This window comes from Magnolia sinica, chromosome 9 (genome assembly GCF_029962835.1).
Source record: "Magnolia sinica isolate HGM2019 chromosome 9, MsV1, whole genome shotgun sequence".
NCBI lineage: Eukaryota > Viridiplantae > Streptophyta > Magnoliopsida > Magnoliales > Magnoliaceae > Magnolia > Magnolia sinica.
Genome location: NC_080581.1, coordinates 91,034,840 through 91,055,823, shown reverse-complemented (window position 1 = coordinate 91,055,823; position 20,984 = coordinate 91,034,840). Strand labels below are relative to the sequence as shown.

At 39.1% G+C, this 20,984-nt stretch overlaps 1 protein-coding gene across 8 annotated transcripts; it reads left to right on the top strand.

The window, feature by feature from the left end:
* The first annotated feature begins 1,446 nt into the window (after positions 1–1,446).
* LOC131256069 (putative pentatricopeptide repeat-containing protein At5g37570) lies at positions 1,447–9,634 on the top strand. 8 transcript variants are annotated; one of them, XR_009176576.1, is made up of 3 exons: positions 1,447–3,310; positions 6,542–7,159; positions 7,280–7,613. XR_009176576.1 is itself a non-coding variant. In XM_058257113.1 (3 exons), exons 1-3 carry the CDS (start codon positions 1,609–1,611, stop codon positions 7,373–7,375), a joined length of 1,890 nt encoding a protein of 629 aa, XP_058113096.1. In that variant the 5' UTR covers positions 1,447–1,608; the 3' UTR covers positions 7,376–7,613. The 8 variants fall into 8 exon arrangements, 7 of the variants coding, with proteins under 7 accessions (XP_058113096.1, XP_058113103.1, XP_058113100.1 ...); XM_058257113.1 differs by lacking the exon at positions 6,542–7,159 and adding an exon at positions 3,529–3,620; XM_058257120.1 differs by lacking the exons at positions 6,542–7,159; positions 7,280–7,613 and adding an exon at positions 9,459–9,634.
* The last annotated feature ends 11,350 nt before the right edge of the window (positions 9,635–20,984 follow it).

Here is a 20,984-nt window from a genome sequence, read left to right as displayed (position 1 = left end):
TAAATCTCATCAGGATGTGCTGCTTGTCTTGCATAGCAATAATTTGATGGGTTTTAATTGGACAGCAGACCACATAAAAGATAAGGTCAACACCAAGCATTATGCTCATCATACCCGTATTAGACATAATAAGATTTGATTGGATTTCATGAGGGAGACACTTAAAAGAATGTTGGAAGTATTAAATTAGCCTCATCCCAGAGCACCTAGCCGTACAATCAAATCTCACACCTTTGCCCATGGGGACACCGATTGCCTAGTCCCTAACCGCATGATGTTACTGTGGTCGGAAGCTGTGGGGCCCACTGACACCATTACTGTGTGGGACTATCTTGGTGAATATGTTGTATAACAATGATGTTGAAACGGATGTGAACAACCGTTAGAATTTATATTTTTTGGCCACAAAGGCCTGTCTTTGTATTTTCGCTCTTGGTCTTCTTGACCTTTTCAATGGGTTGGATGGCAAATAAACATTACGGTGGGCCCTGAAATTTTTATTTTATTTTATTTGTGGTTGGCGTTCAATAACCACTGTTTCCTGTAATGTGGTCCATCTGAGATTTCGATTTACTTAATTTTTGGGACAATTCTCTAAAATGAGCTGAAAAAAATGGATGGACGGGGTGGATGTACAACACATCATCAAAGTAAGCTCCAGGGTACACCTAATTCGCTCCTATTAATTTGGCAACCTCACAAGCCACAGCAGGACGAAATCGGATTGCGTACTAACCTTTTATCATACTGAGTAAACTCATTTGGGGCTACCGTGAATGTGTGTGAGTTATCCACGCCGTCCATCCGTTTTTCGAGCTCATTTCAGTGGTTGATCTGAAAATTGAAGAATTCCCAAAGCTCAAGTGTGCCACACCACAGGAAACAGTGAGAATAATGACTTCCACAGTTGAAACCTTGATAGGGCCCACAATGATGTTTATTTGTCATCCAACGTGTTCATAAGATCACACAGACATGGATGATGGGAAAACACAAATAACAGATTGACACAAAACTTCTGTAGCCCCCAAGAAATTTTTTACGGTACAATTTCAATTCACATTCTTTCCCGTGGTGAGGTGCACTTGAGATTTGGATATAGTTCGTTTTTGGACTAGAGCCTTAAAATTATCTCTTAAAATGGATGGACGGAGTGGATAGCATATTTAAATCCTGGTGGACCCCACAGAGTTTACTCAGTACGCAATCCGCGTCCCAACAGGACGAGAGATTGAAAGCTCATGTGGGCCACGGGATACGAAACCGTGAATATGGAAATGTCAACCGTTGAAAACTTCGCGGAGCCCACCATGATGCTTATATGCCATCCAAACCGTTGATAATGTTATTAACACCGTCATAACCTGTAAGAGTCAAATGGACGGAGTGGATTTCTCGCGGGAATCTATGTGGCCCCACAGCTTCCGACCATAAGAATCAAAATCGTTTCCTTTTAGCTCAGTGAAGAAGTTCAGATTCTTCTTCTCTCTGGAGATTTTGATGCGGATCAGGTGTTTGTTGTTAAGTCAAAGAGATTGAGTAAAATGACTATGCATGGCAGCTATTTCTTCGATCATGAGATAGGCAGAGTCCTTGAATTAAATTCCCATGTTTCTCTGGAATGCAGCGAAACATCGGTACCCGGCATTTCCTCACAAGACGAACTCCGTTGGTTCATATGGCTACTTGTTGGAGAGATGCACGAGCTTAGTTCAACTCAACCAGATCCATGCTCAGATGCTTGTGAATGGATTCCACAGAGATAACTGGCTGTTGACAAAGCTCATAAATGCTCTCATGTCGATTGCCGAACAAAAGCTGGCTTGTGCGGTTTTCCATCACGTGGACTCCCCAGATGAGTTTCTGTGGAATTGGATGATCAGGAGCTACTCTTGTCATGGCCCAGTTCGAGAAGCGATCGTCTTTTATGATATGATGAGACGTCGATGTGTTCGTCCTAACAATTTCAGCTTCCCTTTTGCACTCAAATCATGTGCAGCTGTTGAAGCTCTCTCCGAAGGTGAGCAGATGCATGCTGATATTGTGAAGCTAGGATTCGTATGTGATGTTTTCGTCCAGACGGCGCTTGTTGACATGTATGCGAAATGCAGTAGAATTGAGATGGCGAGGCGGGTGTTTGATGGCATGGGAGAGAAGAGCGTGGTTTCTTGGACTGCTATTGTTGCGGGTTATTGCCGGCATGGGCTTTTGGAGCAAGCCCAAGAGCTGTTTGACGAGATGCCTGTTAGAAATGCCGTTGCGTGGAATGTGATGATCGATGGGCTGGCTCGGTTTGGGGATTTGGAGGTTGCCCGGCATGTTTTTGACAGGATGTCTCAGCGAAATACAGTGTCTTGGACTATCATGATTGGTGGTTATTTGAGGGTCGGGGACATGGTACGTGCCAGGCGCCTGTTTGATCAGATGGTTGGAAAAGAAGTGGTAGCATGGACGGCCATGATCTCTGGCTATGCTCAGAATGGGGAATCTGGTGAGGCAATTAAGCTTTTCCACATGATGCTGGCTGATGATGTGAAGCCAGATGAGGTGACCATGTTGGGTGTCATCTCTGCCGGTGTGCAATCAGCAAGTTTGCATCTTTGCACATGGATAGAAGAGTGCATCAACAGATGTGGTTTTGGATCCGACGTCCGTGTCCTGAATGCAGCAATAAACATGTATGTGCAGTGTGGAAGTATCGACCAAGCTTTCCACGTGTTCGAGAAGATGCCTGAAAGAGATGTGGTATCCTACAATTCCATGATAGCTGGATGCGCTACTCATGGTGACATGAAAGGCGCTCTCTCCGTGTTTTCTATGATGATTGAAGCCAAGGTTCTGCCAAACAGCATCACCTTCATTGGAATCTTGACCGCTTGTGCCCATGGAGGATTGGTAGATGAGGGAAGGACTTACTTCCGCATGATGCTTGATCTCAGCCATGTCAAAATTACAGTGGAGCATTATGCATGCATGGTGGACCTGTTGGGTCGTGCCGGCCACCTAGATGAGGCCCATGAGCTCATATTGAACATGCCTATCGAACCTAAGGCTAGCACATGGGGTGCGTTGCTTGGTGCTTGTAGGATCCACGGGAACCTTGGTCTGGCAGAGGTTGTTGCTCAGAAGCTCTTTGAGATGGAGCCTGAGAATCCAGGGAATTACACAATTCTCGCCAACATGTACACGGAGGGGAGAATGTGGGATGCTGCAGGTTGGGTGAGGAGACTGATGAAAGACAGGCAAGTGTCTAAAACAACAGGAAGCAGCTGGATCGAGGTCGCCAATTCCATCGAGAATACAACGGAAGGTATTTGATATGCTCTCTTTTTTCATTTTTCAATCACAATCTTGTTAACACATATAGAAGGTGATTATCCATCTTAAGTCCACAGGGTTTGTAATATATTGGATTACCACCCATTTTCTCCAGTACATAATACATACTTCCAACAGAAACACAATTAAGTAGCCCAACAAGATCAAGGAATGCAACAGATGTTTTAAGATATCCGGTCCGTTTTTCAGGTCGGATCCATGGTGTAGATAATTCAAATTTAGGCGGTTCAACCATCAGATATTACACGTGTATGAAAAAGTCGGGTGGCTTTGAAAATTTTGTAAGACTTTTAGACCATTCTTTGTTTCTTTACAAGTTGGCCTACCTCATTGTCGAACGCTAGAGTTTTTCGCTGGATGATGTACATGGTTGGTCCCACCTGATACATGGCGATGTGGACATCAGTGGTGCATGCTTTAGAGTGTACTAGAGGAGGACGTGTCGCCGACAGAGTACTGGAGTGGAGGAGTTGATGTGGATGGACATTGGGTCCATCGGACCCATTTTCTGATATGCTATGAGTGCAGGAGCGGCATGAATGCACTCTGACTGCAAGCCCATGGGATGGATTTCACACCCTGTCGTGCTGGTGTTTTTAATTTTATGCATTTTTTGTTCCTTTCTTTGTTTTCAAGGGCTTTAGTGCACTTTCTTTTTATGGTCTTTTTGTTATTTTTTTTTTGTTTTTAGGGACTTTAGTGCACTTTTATTTTTTCATGTCTTATATATACACTGGGAGAAACCCTATTTTATTATTATTGAATGAATAGAAATTCATATGCTTTCTTCCCCTTTTACCAAATAGATTAGGGTTTCAGGATTGACCCTTGGGTGTTGAGGATTCCACCCGGTTTCAGATTGTCATTTTTTCCAGATCTTCAAGTTGTAGGAAAAAGAAAGAATAAACCGTCTTTTTCTTTGATGCCTTAGAATTCGTACTCCTTCTCATCTCGAACCCATATCTCTTCTTCATCCCTTTTGTTCCTCTCTGGATATACCCTTTTGGTTTGAACGGAAAAGAGGGATGTCTAGTTAGGAGAATCAGATCCCAACTTGATTGTGGATTGGCTTATGCTAGATCTAGGATATCTTCATATCACTAGATCCTTCATTTTTACTATTTACGTGATTCTATGCTAAAGGGCATGATCCTGACGGAATGACTTCATCTCCATGTTGAGATTTGCTTAATCGATGCGATTGATAACATTTAGTTACTTAATTTTATTATTTGAATCTCTTCAACCTGATTATACATGCATATATGGTTATGCTATCACATGTCCCTGCATCACATGGCTTGTATATCCTACACCCATTCTAGGTTGTCATCTATGGTCATGTGTAGATGTTCATGTGGGGCTGGCAAACCTCATTGTGGGAAGGCCAAGTAGTTCTTAAACCCAACTGCCTTGGCAGGGAAAAAGAAATAAGTCTTTAGGAAATGTAGAGGAAGAAAACTACACTATAAACTGGCTCCTGTCTGCCGTCAAGAACTTTATTTTCTTTGTTTGTTTTGTTTTCTTCTTCTTTTGTTTGGACTACGCATTGGTTCAAGCAAATGGAAACAGCACATCAATGAGCCTTGAGGCCGAGATCTCCCCTATACAAAGTGGTCCACAATACCAACTTGTCTACTGAGCAGTTTGCACCCTTTTGCACAGCGACCAAACACACATTAAACCATAAGACTTGAATCTTTGCCAACTCAGCGATGATTCGATTTGAGTCAGTCACTGAGTGAGGGTCTTTTTTAATAAAATTAAAAAGAAGCGGGGATGGAATTGAACCCACAACCTTAGCAAGAGAAGCAAGTGCTACAAACCCGCCACACGGTGCTTTTCTGTTAACTTTCATATTTTATTTTTCTTGTAATGTATGTAACTACTTTAAATGTGCCTTTCTTGCATTATATATATATATATATATATATATATATATATATATATATTGAAACTTGTTGATTTTGAGGAATGCATGGAGCTTGTGTTGCTATTGGATTGTCTCAGGCCATTCACCACTGCAACCGGGGAAAAAGATTCCTTGATGTGGCATGTGCATAGCTCCCCGTTCGCTTCTTGTACACGATGATCTGCCTTAGCCACTCAAGTCTTGCTATCCCCACCCCCTCCCGAGAGTGGCGTCCTTTGTTTGGTTGTTGGGAAGGAAAAGGGTGCTAACAATTGATAATCTCCAAAAGAGGTCTATGATCCTCCTCGATATTTGTGCCTTGTATATGGTTGATGTAGAGTTGATAGGTCATCTCTTTCATTCATTGTTCCTGGGTCTATGATCCTCTTCGATATTTCTGCTTTGTATATGGCTGATGTGGAGTTGATTGATCATGTCTTCATTCATCGTTCCATCATTCGCAAGATTCGGGATTTTTTTTTTTTGCTGAACATCTTTAAAGTAGTGTGAGCAATGCCGAAGTCAGTGGAAAGTCTCCTATGGGCTTGGCATGGGGAGGTCCCAGGAAAGTTGGCAAGGCGTTATAGTAGCTTTTCATAGTTGCAGTTGTGGGGTGTTTGGGGTGAAAGGAATGGATGTTGCTTCTGAATAGGATTGCATCCGTGGAGGAGGTTGTTAGGAAGGTCAAATTCAATGCTAAGAGTTGGGCCTCCAATGTAACGGTGGTGAGCTCCGCCTCCCTCTTTTCCTGTTTTGTTTGATCGTTTCAGGTTGTATTCTTTTCCCATCTTGCATTTTGTCTTGACGGGCTTTCTAATAAAGTTTTTGTTGTCTCTCTCTTAAAAAACGAACTCGTTGATTTTAATCAAATTATGTAATTGACTATTACAGAGCACCTGTGGGAGCTTTCTGCTCTTTTTGTTGGTCCCAAGCTTGGATAAATGAGGGTTGTGTCAGGTTGATAGCCAGCATGAAACTTTTGTCAGAACTTTTATCACGAATCCTGATAATATGACATTGATAGTGGATGGTGCAGTTGACCCCAATTAGTTGGGATAAGACTTTGATGGATGATGATGAGTTTATTAAAAATCGAGTCAAGTTGGGTCAAGTTTTCAAGCCAATCCGAGCCATACAAACATCGAGTCGAATCGAGTTGTTGGGCTTTTAAACTATGGATTAAATATGCTGCCCTTTCTTTCCTTCAATTTTTTTCCCCTTCTGGTCTGGATTACATAGCTGGGTTTATTTTTTTTTCCCTGGTCTAGATTACATAACTAGTTCTGGCAGGTGTGAAACATAGTACCTCAGGGTCACAGCTTCAATGCATCCCTGGATCACCAATTTTCAGTGCATCCCTGACTGTAGGGCCCACCATGATGTATGTGCCTTACATCCACACCGTCCATCCGTTTTGACAGCTTATTTTAGGGCGTGATCCCAAAAAATGAAGCAGATCCAATTCTTAGGTGGACGACACCAGAAGAAACAATCATGATTGAATACTCACCATTACTTCTTGGGGGCTACAGGAATGTTTATTTGACATCCAACATGTTGATAAGGTCACAAAGACCTGGATGAAGGAACCACACAAATATCAGCTTGATCCAAAACTTTTATGGCCCACAAGAAGTTTTTAATGGTCAATCACCACAGTTTCCTGTGGTGTGGTCCAGCTAAGATTTTGATCTGCTTCATTTTTGTGATCATGCCCTAAAACGAGCGGCAAAAATGGATGGACAGTGTGGATGTAAGGCACATACATCACGGTGGGCCCCTCAATCAGGGATCTACTCACCTTGGTGGATCCCCGCCACCCCCTTACCTCAGTGGAACTCAATCCCATCTCCCCTCTAGCATGGGTGCACTAACCAGCTCAAAAGAAGAAGAAGAAGAAAACTACATGTAACATACTGCTGTTTCTCTAATCCTTCTTATACCATCTATTTCCATCATGGCCCACTAGCAAATTTCACTCGTCATGCACTTCTTTCTTTCTGATTGTTTGGTCCATCCAATTACAAGTTAAAACTATATGGAGCTAGGGACAATGGAAGGTGGAAATTACCAGGTCCAACGATGAGGGGCGCTGCATTGCATGGCAGGCTGGGCCCACCCTGAAACATTGCTGAAGCATCATTTTGTAGATTGGGAATCTTCTAATCTTTTTATCTTTTCCTAGAATGCTATTGCCTTGTGATCCATATTTCACCTTTTCTTTCTAAATGCCCGTCTCTTTGCTTTCCACCCGCAGCTGACTGTTCTCCTCAATCCCTTTAATTTAATAAAATATCCATATAAATCATCGACTGTTCCTGCTATTATTTGTATAAAGAAGTCAGCCACCTTGTGGCTCACATCACCTTGTGGCTCACATCACCTCACCTCACCTCATGTCAGGCATGACACATGTGGGCCTATTTCTTATCTCATGTTCTTAACACTGTTATGGAAATGAGGTTGGATCCAGTACAGAGCTTTGTAGCTAAGCTTAACCTACAACACGATGTGTGGGCCCATGTGATGTGTGCATGACATCCAATCTGCCCATTGTGCGTGCCCCTCTATCTACTTGGCACCCATGTGATAATGCATCCATTGTGCAGATCCAAAACTCAAGGGCCTCATAATGTAAATCATGCCTAAAACATCTAAAATCACATGGTGAAGCCCGCACGAGGATTGGAACGGCTTATTTCGGTTCATCATGTTAGGATGTGTCTTTTGAATGGATTGGATGGAAAACATGATGTGACACACACACAGAGAGAGATAGAGAGAGGTTGTTGATGGTCGGTGTCTCCTTCTCCACCTAAGTTTTGAATCGGCCTGATTTTTGGGCGACAAGTAGAATATAAGGGACATGAATGATGGATGGATTGAATGTCATGCATGCATCACGATGGGCCCAAACATCATGTTAGAGTTTAAGTTTAACCTACAAAGCTTTGTAGGGGATACATTCTCAACTAGTAAAGTATTAGAGGAATGCTAATCATGGAAGTGTTCTTGCAGGGGGTGTGTGTGTGTGTAAAAGCAACCAAGTGCATGCAAATTGGTCCACCTAAGCGAGGGTAGATTTGTTTTCTTCCACGTACCCATGATAGCCTTGATTATGTGGGTCCCTTGCTTAGGGGGAGTGGATTAGGTGTTACCCGGGTAAAACCTTAGTGGGTGTTACCTTTACCATGTGGGGCCCACCTCGATGAATGTGTTGTATATCCATGCCACCCATCCGTTTTTTCAGCTCATTTTAGGAGGTTGTCCTAAAATTTACGTAGATCCAAATTTCTGGTAGACCACACCACTGGAAAAAGTGGTGAATGACCATTGAAAACTTTTTGTAGGCCACAGTTTTTGGATCAAGCTGATATTTGTATTTTCTCTTCATCTAGGTCTGTTTGACCTTATCAACAGGTTGGATGGCGTATAGGGTCTGCATTCAGGGCTCAGTGGTAGACTCACAAGAGTTTCAACACTGAGAACAGGGATGAGTGCCCATGTAGTGTGAGTGGGTGTGTGAGTGTGTGGGGTGTGTGTGTGTAAAAAAAAAAGGTTGGATTGCAAATGAACATTAAAGATCTGCTTACGGTGGCGGCATTCAATCACCACTGTTTCCTGAGTTGTCGTCCACCTGAGATTTGGATCTACTTAATTTTTTGGACTACGTCCTAAAATGGGCTGGAAAAACAGATGGACAGCATGGATATACAACAGACTATCAATGTGGGCCCACGGTGAGGGTAACACCTGATCTGCCGCCTTGCTTAGGTGGACCAGTAAGCTTGTGTTCTTTCCGCAAGCGCACGTCTGCACTCAGCATTCCTCCAGAGAATATTGTAAAGTAAATGCTGGCACTCGTTCTCCATGAGGTCTGATTTTAAATGTATTCAGAGACGTCCACCAATTGCATTTAATATATAGTAGGTAGGATATTTAATATTTGAATTTGAAAAGCTAAGAAAGATGGCTGTTTGAAGACCCAGTCAATTTATAATGCCTTAATCAAAAGGGAATATTCAGAACCATGTTTATTCATTGATTATCCAGCATTGTTTTAAAACCATGACTGGACTGGACTGTTGGACCCTGACTTAAGTGGATTACTGTAAAGTATAAAATTTAATACATCAATCAAAACTCAAACCTGAAAAATCAAACACTTCAACCAGTTACTGGTTAATTCCTTTTTCTGTGATTTCAGATTAAGCAAATTCTCAGGCTGAAATGGGCCAGAGCAGTTGGACCAAACCGGCCACAAAAACAGGTTGAAGTCCGATCAAGGTTTTCGAAGATTGTAATGTAGAGATCAAGAGATGTATGAATTGTATTTGTTAAGAAAGTCATCAATACCATGCTCTTATTTACTCCGTTCTCTTATATTGCTTGATACATCTTCATCTCCACATCTTTTAGGGGCTGTTTGGATACAACAAAATTTTTGGTTATGGTTGAGAACAGTGCTTTAAAAATAATGTATTATTTGTAGAAGGTCTCAAGCCCAACTGGTTGGATTATAAGTTATGGTCCACCCAATGTATAACTTCTAGCATGTGTGTGCGACGTCTAACCCATCTAATAGGTTGGCCCCATGATGGGGGTAGCATAGCAAAACAAAAATGGGTTCCTTGTTATTAGTATGTTTGCTCGTAATAATTGTGGCCTCTTGGGAGAATTGATGACTGCACTATATTTTTGATACACTGCTAGTACATCATATGAGAATTATTAATTGGCTAGTTGTAAATAGTCCCGGGGCTTTGGAATAAAGAAGTATCTACACCGAAGTATTGACGGTGATTTTCAAATATAGCATGATAGAATGTGATAGTGAGATGGAATGCAATAGAAACAAAGATAGGGAACGGGATACCTACTCTTAAAGGTCAAAATGAGCCTTTTAATTCTGAATTCTTTAATTAAGAATTCATCAAATGTTCCCAAGTATCACTTTATGCAAAATTTACAATTTCTACTCATTGAGTGGATCACACTTGATTTTGCTATTTTGTTAATGGCCACCCATTGTTTTCATGGTGTGTCCCACCTAATGAGTAGATAGGGCTGAGTTTTGCACTATTTGACCCTCCTGGTGGAGCCAACGTGTTGAAAGGGTTGGATTTCACATGCACTTGATAGGATGGAAGCTATCTGGTTGCTAGGAGGACCATACCTTGTGGTCTGACTAGTTGGACTTTGAGACCTTGAAATTAAATATACAAAGTACTGTCTATTGGGCTCCAATGAATTTGACAATTAAAATATAATTTCACTATTTTATATTGGTTTACAATATATCTAAAGTGAGCCCCACAATTTGAATAATCTAATAGGCCCACTATTTGGACGGTTTAAATTGAATGACATATTTATCATTCATGTCTGGTTCATGATCCATCTAAAGTGGGCCCCACCATTTGGGTTGTTAAGTTTTGATGTAGATATTTCTAATGTGTGGTTGTGGTAAGGGCAGCAATGGGCCTACTGCTTGAAGCTTTGGACCAGGCTTGGAAAATGTTGAGATTGAATCTTTCGGCCCTTCAATAATGCAAAAGGTTACAATGACGGTCTATTTTCTTTGCAAAATAGTCAAATTTTTATATGGTCAAAATAATTCAATTTAAGAAAATTTATTTAGAATTAGTCTAAATAGTGAGGTGGCTATTGGACGATGCTTTGTGGGTCCCACTATGATGTATGCGTTTTATTTGCGCCATCCATCCATTTTTCCATATCATTTTTAGGGCATGAGCCCAAAAATGAGTCAGATAAAAATCTCAAGTGCACCACACCACAGGAAAATAATGGTAATTGATTGCCCACCATTAAAAACTTCTTAGGGCCTACCGCAATGTTTATTTGCCATCAAATTAATTGATTAGGGACATGGATGAAGGGAAAATACAAGAATAACTTCATCCAAAACTTGCTTGGCTCCTAAGAAGTTTTTAATGGTGGGCATTCAATCACCACTGTTTCCTATGCTGTAGTCTACATGAATATGGACCAGCTTAATTTTAAGATGGTGACCTAAAATAATCTAAAAATTTTGACGGACAACATGGATAATATACATACATCATAGTGGGGTCCACAAAGCACCATCCAAGTTAGTGGCAGCATTAGTAGGCAATCCACGTCCATAAGTTACACTCTCATAGAGACAGTTTTCGATCATTGGATGAATAGTCCCAATAAATCACATTGCAATAAATGAGAACAAACCTAATTTTCAAAAGGAAAATGTAATTAAAGCACACAGGTAGAGAGGTCCCTTTTAATTGTGAAATAAGCAGATGACAGATATAGGGATGGAGAATGCCATGTTGTTATAAATGCGATCATGTTAGCTGCTGTTTGATGGGCGCGGATTTCCTAGTGTCACTACCAGTAGCATGGTGGCTATTGGACAGTGCTCTGTGGGACCCACCATAATATATGTGCTTTATCCATGCCATCCATCTATTTTTGAAGATCATTTTAGGGCATGAACCAAAAATATAACATCTAAATCTCATGTGGGCCCCACACATAAAAAAAAATAGTGGTGATTGAACGCCCACCATTAAAAACTTGCCAAGGCCCATTGTAATTTTAACAAAAAAATTATCTGAAAGTTAAAAAGAATGCATTTTATATTTAAAATTTAAAATTATTTATTAATTTATAATAAAATATTTTTTTTATATTTTATTTTTACCCAGATTTTTCCAATCACATTGTAATAAAAACATCAAAATCTGAAAATCTTCAGGTACATTCCCATCTTGAGAAGGAGATTTTTCAATGTTCATTTACATGTGTTATAAATTGAAATGGGGTGGGAGTGTATGACTTCTCAGGTAATTAAGGGCAAGATCACTTTGATTGTTCACCACCATTTTAAAATGCACTTACCGTGGGGTCCACCTTGATTCTTCAACTGCACACATGGTACAATTGCCCAAATCACTTAAAGTTACACTGAGAAGATGATAGTAACAATCACAACTCACCCTTGAAATTTGGACCACTTAAATTTTTTCTCTTTTTCACTTTTAACCAACCATTTGATAGTCATCAATTGGATAATTTTAATTGCTCAATCAACACGATTTTCAGGAGCATGCTCTAATTTGGATGGTCTGGATTGGCATACATGATAGACCCCAATTGATTCACCCACCTTGACGGTGAGATGATGTGGCGAGATTTGATTGATGGGGCCGTACGCTGTCAAAGATGATCCCAAATTTTTTAATAATTTTTTAGTTCCAACAGTGTGACCCACCAATCAAATCTCGTCAGGACGTCTCACCACCTAATATGTGTTGATACATGAGTGCCACATGCCAGGAGAATGAGTCACCACCATTTCAAAAAATGAAGGTGAAATGAGACCTAATTTATATATTATAAATATAATAAAATAATAATATAATGGATATAAAATGGGTGGTAGTGAAGCATGAGAAATGGCATTTATTCAGGTGATGAATGCATGGTTTTTAATATATTGCAAGCTATTTTGCAATCCATATTAATAATTAAAGGTTGTTAAGTTGGGTTTGAGAATCTTTCAGCATTTGCTGTAACCTGCAAGAGATAGAAATGGGCATTGGGGGCATCATTTCCACACTAGATCTAAACAAAATAAAATAAATAAATAAAAGCACATTTCAATCTATGCGAGGAGCACCAAGAGTCTCCTACCATTTAAGGACATAGGTCAAGAATCTCTAACATTCCAAATTGTAATTTTTTAAAGCCTACTACAAACTACAAGGTCAAAGTAGGGCTAGTCTTGGCACGGACTTCTCCTTTGTTTTCTATGGTCTGGCCCACTAAATTTTAAATGAGCCAGGTTCTTGGAGCATCTGATTCATGGTGAGGATCACATAATGCATGGGTTGAATAACATATATAAATCATGGAGGACCCCACCATACAATAACCTATAAATTCATGTAGTGGCCCATATGATGGTTTGATTGACTTTAACAGGCATCCAAATTTCATGGTGGGCGTTGTCTTCTTGATGGGCTGGATACCATACAAAAACCTGGTGGTGGACCGGACACATGGCATTTGTGGAATAAACTTTTTTAAAAAATAATATTTAAATAATTAAATATTTATTTGTGGAATAAGCTTATTCTAAAGGGACTTTGTAGAGGAAGCGGCGTCATATCATGGTTGATGACTCCTCCAACTTGTATTTGACTTGGTGCGTCAACTCGGTTTCGAATCGACTCAGTCGGGCCATTTTCCCCACGAATTATGCTGAGTCTTGACTCAGCTCGTAGAAAATGGGCTGAAACCTGAGCAGAAAAATGCATGCCTTTGATGTAAAAAGGACACTTGAAGACATCAAGGGTCCAATTTCAATGGGCACAAGAAGCACCAAGAGTCTATACTCCTACCATTAAAAGAAGAATAACGGGAATCCCTAACATTTCAAATTGTGAAATTTCAAAAGCCTATTTGTTAAGTCCACATCAGGACACGACCTTATTCGATAAAAAAAGAATAAAGAAGAAATTCCCACCTTTGCTCCAACTCAATTCTTTTTAAATCTTTCGAGTAGATGGGGTAAGGTAAAACCCTATTCTGGTAGGCTGTGTAGAAGTTTCCATGAAGCAGCCTCCTCGATATTTGATTGGGACTGTTGATCTGGTCACCTACCTTATGGATCCGCCGTCCCAAATTGCTTTGATTGGACATCTCTAATAATTCAACCATGGTTGCAACGTAGAAGACTGATCTTAGCTTTTTAGGATATGTTTCATTACGGGATGACCCACATGAATGATAGTTCTTATTATGAATTTTAAAATTCAGCAATTCAACGTCAGTTACACCATCGATGTAGTTTCATTTTATTTGAAATAGAAACTGGTAATAAGAACACAAAACTTTATTAAGTTGAGTTATTAAAAAGAATGAGTTCATGTCATTATATTTAATCATTGATATACATTAGAGAGCATAGTTGTTGGTAATATATAATTAATGTTAACTAAAATTGGGGTGTATGGTGTGCATGGGAGGGGTCAAAGCTCTATGAACCTTCCCATGATGTATATGTTTTATCCATGCCATCCATTCATTTTGCTAGTTCAATTTAGGTCATGAGCTTAAAAATGAGACAGTTCTAAAGTTCAAGTGGACCACACCATAAGAAATAGTAGGGATTGAATGCTTACTTTGAAAACTTCTTGGAGGCCATAAAAGTTTTGGGGCAAGTTAATATTTGTGTTTTCCCTTTGTCCAAGTTTATGTGACTTTATGAATAGATAGAATGGCAAATAAACATGCAATGGGCCACTAAGAAATTTTCAATGGTAGGTATTCAATCCTCACTGTTTCTTGTGGTGTGGTCCACTTGAGCTTTAAATTTACCTCGTTTTTGGACTTGTACTCTAAAATGAGATGGGAAAATGGATTGACATGGGGGATAAAACACATACCTCATGGTGGGGCCACAACTTTGACACCAGCTAGCTAAGGGTCACCAACAAAACCAACATAGGGTAATGGTGTCACTATACACGGTGGTTTCAACAATAGATAACCCATCCTCACATTTTCTAATAGCTTGTGTCACTTGAGTTTTAAAAATTTTCATCTTTACATTGACGTTTTGACACATGGAAGGGCGTGAATAATTAGAAGAGGATTATTGTCTTTATCAAGTAGGCAAAATCTTGAATTTATTATTTAAAAAAAAATGTATTATAAAATAATTATTTGACTTTCCAATTACATCACTTGTAAAGAAAAAAAAAAAGAAGAAACAAAAATCCAATTAGGAGTACTAATTTGATTAAAATATAATTTATTAAGAATGGTAAGTTTTACCAAAAATAAAAAGTCATAAATTAATTGTGCTGGATGATTTCTAGCATTATTAGAAACAATTCTTAAAAAATTGCACATACTAAAATTCTATAACAAATAAGATACATCAAAGTTAAAAATTACTAAAAAATATTAAATTTTCTTAAAATTACAATTTTAAATTGAAAGAAAGCGTTTCTCAAAAAATGGATTGACGCAACCCGCTATGCGGGTCAGTTAACTCCAGATGACCCATTACAGTAAAGATTAATAGGTTATGTATTTCGTAACAATATCTGGAAAAAAAAATAAAATTATCCCTATTTTATGGTCCAGACTTCAAACGTAATTTTCTTCTACCCGAAGTGAATTTCTTTGATTGGACATGCTCGAGGCTCAATTACATCATGCCCTACGTACGACTAGGCCTGGATCTAATGAGCTATTTCCAATTCCATTCAAACCTATTTTAGACCTATTTTAGTCCAATTGTATAAATAATGCCTCCATGCTATCTCAAAAATATCCATCCTTCTCACATGAGTAAGCAGGACTTATGTATGAAGTTGATGTCACGTAGTCATCATGATGGGCTTCGCAATTGCAGGTGCTTATTAATAACTCGTTAGTAAAAACTAACCCAAAGAGGCGGCACCAAGTTGACTACTCACATTAATGAAAGGACAAAAGAGCCCTCCGTGTAATTGAATGACTACATCACTTACCCTATTAAAATCCCTTCCCCCCAAATGTTCAAAAACTACTGGCATTACAAATGGTATAGATGGTGACACCCAAACAAACCCCTCAGTTTCATCCAACCATGCATTAAAAAAGAAAAAAGAACAGACCCAACCCAAGACAGCTGTGGAGGCTCCAAATTTGAGCACCCAAACATGGAGTGTAGTACCTTATCAGGACTACAATTTTCAAGGACTACTAAACCCACCCACTTTATTATTCAACCCCAAAAGAATTTAGTGGGCCCCACAAATAGTATTCCTCTTAAGAGGACTAGGACCCACCACTATTAGAGAGGAAGCAATGATCCAGGGCCACATATTTTAGCAGCTCACGTGGGACCATGTAGCCCTCAAGGGCTACAATTTCTGAGGACTACCAAAGGGAGCTTCTTAATCACTTTGGATTATAGTTACTAAAAATACTTGTATAATAAATGGAGATGACTACATCACTCCCACTCTGACATTCCACCTAACTCTCTTGATACCTTTTAGTCCACTGAAATTAAATGGTTATCTTTCTAGTTAGGGAATTAGATCAGCCTCTTGTTTATGTGGGCCACAGTTTATGAAACAAATGTATGGTTGAGAAAAACTTAGAGAATTTTCTAACTGCTTCGCTTGTTTCTAACATTATGGCCCACTTGTTGAGTGGAACAGATTCATTCTTTGGGGAGAAGATTTATATGATCAAGACCCACTGGTGGATGGCTTAGATATCGCACATGTGCGATGCTGGCACACTTGTGGACCCAGTTGCACCACTATCCTAACCACTAGAGCACACAGCTTATGCATGGTGTCTTTAAAAAATAATCAAATTTCCAAGAGCATTTTGCTTTCCTCACTCATAGCACTGTAAGTTATACTGTTGCTGGTTGAATCTGCACACTTGGATAGTCAGATTGATCAATCTGAACTGTCCATTAAGTTCATAATAGGTTAGATGGACCACCATTTAAAAATTGCACTAATCCAACGATCCAATCCATCCTTGATTTGTCATTATTTTTTATGGTAATTCATTTTTCAAGCCATGGATGAGATGGTTACAGTTGCCTAACAAAAGCTATTCTTTAGAATCGTAAGCAATCCATGATAGTCTTAACAAATAGATTGATCAAATTGTTGATTGGACTGACTTCTGTGTAAACCATCTTGACCATCCATATTGAAGCCATAGATCAAATGATCAGTATTTTTCAAACCCATGTGATCTTCTCAAGGTAGCCTATGAAATGTGATTGGACCTAATGAACAGTTTAAAATAAAAGATTATACTGTCGAAATGTCCCAACTTGATTAGGAGCGCTACAACTTACAGTGTCCCAAAGAGCACTAAACCATTTCTTAATTAATTAAAACCATGCCTTATTGTGTGGGGACAATTTCTTTGCTCACAACAAAAATCAATGTAGCATTTGATTAGTAATAATTAATACTATCCATCACACCCATCCACCCAAAGCTAGACCATTCAAATCATGGGCCCCACATTGTTTATGGTGCATTGCTGGAATTGAAGGATCTTAACCCAAAAACCCAAATCCCAAAGATAGTGGAATAATCAACATTAGCAAGTTTTGTTTGTTTCCATGATATTAAGTATAAGACCAGAATAATTACCAAGTAAGTAAATAGAGATCTAAAGTTAAAGACTTCCATAACTGAGAAATTGATCAAACGTTAAGCGTTGGACAATCTAAATGAATGGTTTTTGTTAGAAGATTTAAATGCACGGTTTGGATGGTTTGGATTGATTTACTTAATAAAGAAATTTTATTAAAAGCGAACTGCATTTTTGTCTCTTATTAAAAAATGTCAAGCTAAATAGATGCAAGGTTAGCTGGTTAAAAACTCTTTTACTTAATAAAAATAAAAAATAAATATCTTTTTGGGCTATTTTTATCATAAAATTTAAAAAAATTTACATTTTACCGGAAAATATGAGGATGATTGAAAATATACAAGATGTAATTACAAAAATATTTTCATCTAATTTTTTTCTTATAAATATAGTGAAAGTCAAGACTTATGGGGTCCGCGTGGTATGTGTATAATATTCAACCCATCTAATCGTATGCATGCCGATAGGGTGATAATAAAAAGAAAAATTATAGGCCAATCAAATCATTAGGTGGGCTATACTTAAATTAAGATATTTGGAATGGTGTGTGTTATTTTTTATGGATTTGCCTATCTTATAGTTTTATCCACCATATTTTTTGTTTGTCTAATAACCATGTTTGGTGTGCATTAGGTGTTAACCGAGTAAGGTGAAATGATCACATGCATACCTTCTTAGATGAGCACCCATGTGTATCTTTGCACACATGTCATGGGCACAAAATACGAATGGTCCATATGATGCAGCGGCCGATGAGACCACCAAAGACCAAATTTTAGCCTGATCTAAAACTCTATTAGGCCATGGAAAAATAAAATAGTCTTCTCCCTTGATTTGCCTCTCTTTTTACTATGGTTTACCAGAGTCTTAGATCGGGCTAAAAGTTGGGCCTTAGAGGTTTCAAAGAGTGACACATCACATGGACGGTTCAGATTTTGTACCCATCATAAGTGTAAAAAGGTACACTTGGATGCTCACATAAGAAGGTGCACAGGTGAACATGACTCCCTCCTGAGATGTTAGTGGGTGTTATCCTTACCATGGGGCCCGCCTTGATGGCGTGTTGTATATCCACGTCCTACATCCATTTCTCCAGCCCATTTTAGGACGTGGTCCTAAAAATTAAGCAGATACAAATCTTATGTGGACCACACCATAGAAAACAGTGGTGTTTGAGTGCCTCACCGTTAAAAATTCCAAAGGGCCCATTGTAAGGTTTTCCTAATGTTTATTTTCCATCCAAACTGTTGATAGTGTAAATAAAAAAAAGGGATGAAGTGAAAATACAAATATCAGCTTATTCCAAAATCTTTTCTAGCCCACTAAAAGATTTTAATGGTCATTTGTCACTTTTTCCAGTGTTGTGGTCTATCCAGGATTTGGATCTTCTAAAGATTCGAGATCACAACCTAAAATGAGATGGAAAAACAGATGAACAGTGTGGATAGAAAAAAAATACAGAAAGGTGGGTCCACACTACCTTGGTAACAGCTAATCGGCCCCCCTGTTGGATAGTCTGTATGGCCCACACATACCATCTATACCATGTCCTGATTTTAGTTGTGTACACCATACTGATAATGATCACAGAAAATCAGGATTTTCCACTAATCAGACGGTCTACTCATGGACAGCTGATGGTCTGATGCAATGTGCTGGTGGCCCACCTTATGTGTGGATTGATTTGATTTTTGGATCCTTTATGGTATGGTCCATCTGTTCAGGGAAAAAAATAATAATAAGAAGAAAGAAAGTGATGTATCCGTGATTTTTTTGACAAGGGTCATCTGATTCGTTTGTACAAGTGGGGCCCATGATTTTATTTTTTTACCACACCAGACCAAATGAACTGTCACATGCCAACCTTAGATTGGAAGATCTTAGCCGTTAGTCAGCTGAACGTGGATGGTGGTTGTATTTCTCTTTTTGAAGTTGTTTTGGATTAGTGGACCACCTTGAATTTTTTATTAGGTAATCCTTATGGTGGGCCCACCTTTTGCATGGGTTAGATGTGCTATAACAGCTGGCACGTGAGTAAGACAGGTTGTTTAGTCCACTACCCTACAATAAATGATCATTACACCCCTCTGTACTCTGGAAGATAGAGAAATTATCCAGTGCTCCTACTTGCATTGGGACCCTTGAATAGTCCAATGGATCAATCTGGACCGTCCATCATGTAAAGCGCACATTCATGGGCCGTTAAGAAGAAAATCATACAACCTATATCATCCGATCCGTCTGTAAGTTGGTTGTATATTTGAAGCCGTTTATTTTCCAAGCTATGGATGGGATGTTTAGAATGGTCTGATAGAAATGAATCTTGGGAACCCTTAAGCAATCCATAATAACTCTTAGCAAATGTAATTCAAATTAAGGATTTTGATCAATGATTTTGTGGTCCACTGATCAAATGGACAGGTGCCATCTTTCCATAATAACCATACATATGATGCACCTAACAGACGGTTCAGATCAATCTATTGGACCGTCCAGGTGTTCCAATACAGCCAAGAGCATTTTAACTTATATCAATCCGTGAGAACTGGATCACATAGAAGGCTGGAGATTAACTTAACAGACACAACATTTTTATTTTATGCTGACGTGTGACATCAATAGAACATCTGAGCCGTGAGAAGGGTGGATGATACCATGAAGATCATGTGGAGAGAAAATTTCCACCATCGAATCATCATGGGCCCCACACATACATTGTTTCAAACCATCAGCTGTAGATTTATTTCAATGTTACCCACCTGTTGAATAACCGGCGAGTCAACCAGGGAGTAGGCCGAGTTGATATGGCTAGGCCAGTTGGAAGCTGTGTGGGGGCCACAGAGATGCCTGTGAAAAATCCACTCCGTCTATCAATTTTGCAAGATGACAATAGGATAGGAGTCTAAAATTTCAGGTAGATCCAAAAATCATGTGGGCCACACCATACGAAACAGAAGGGATTGAACGCCCACAATTTGAAACTTTGTGGGGGCCACAAAAGTTTTTAATCAGGATGATTTTTATGCCTAGAGATTATCTGAGTGTTAATAACCCTATGAACAGTTTGGATGGCATATAAATATCGTGGTCCGCTCCGGGAGGTTTTCAACGGTGGGTGTTTCCGTTCCCCATTTGGTGTGGTCCATATTAGTTTTGGATCCTTTTGAATTTTTTAATCCTCTCTTATTGTGGTCTTTCAAAACTGATGGACCGAGTAGATTTGTCAGGGGAATCTCTGTGGGCCCCAAACAGCTTCCAACTTCCAAATGTCATGTGGATGTGGGCATAAAATCCTGACGGTCCATTAGACACGTCATCTCATAAAACCCACAATGATAATGTTTTGGCTTTATTAAAAGAAAAAAATCCGATGAGTCATTGTCAAGTGAAAACATTACTCTCCCATCATAGGCTAAAATTAAGACTAATCCTTAGTGAAAATGAAAGATTTTTTCTTTCTTTTTGTTGTTAATATAATTTATTATTTTATTTTTATTTTCAGTTCTTTATCTATTAATATTCTTAATTAGATTTTATATTT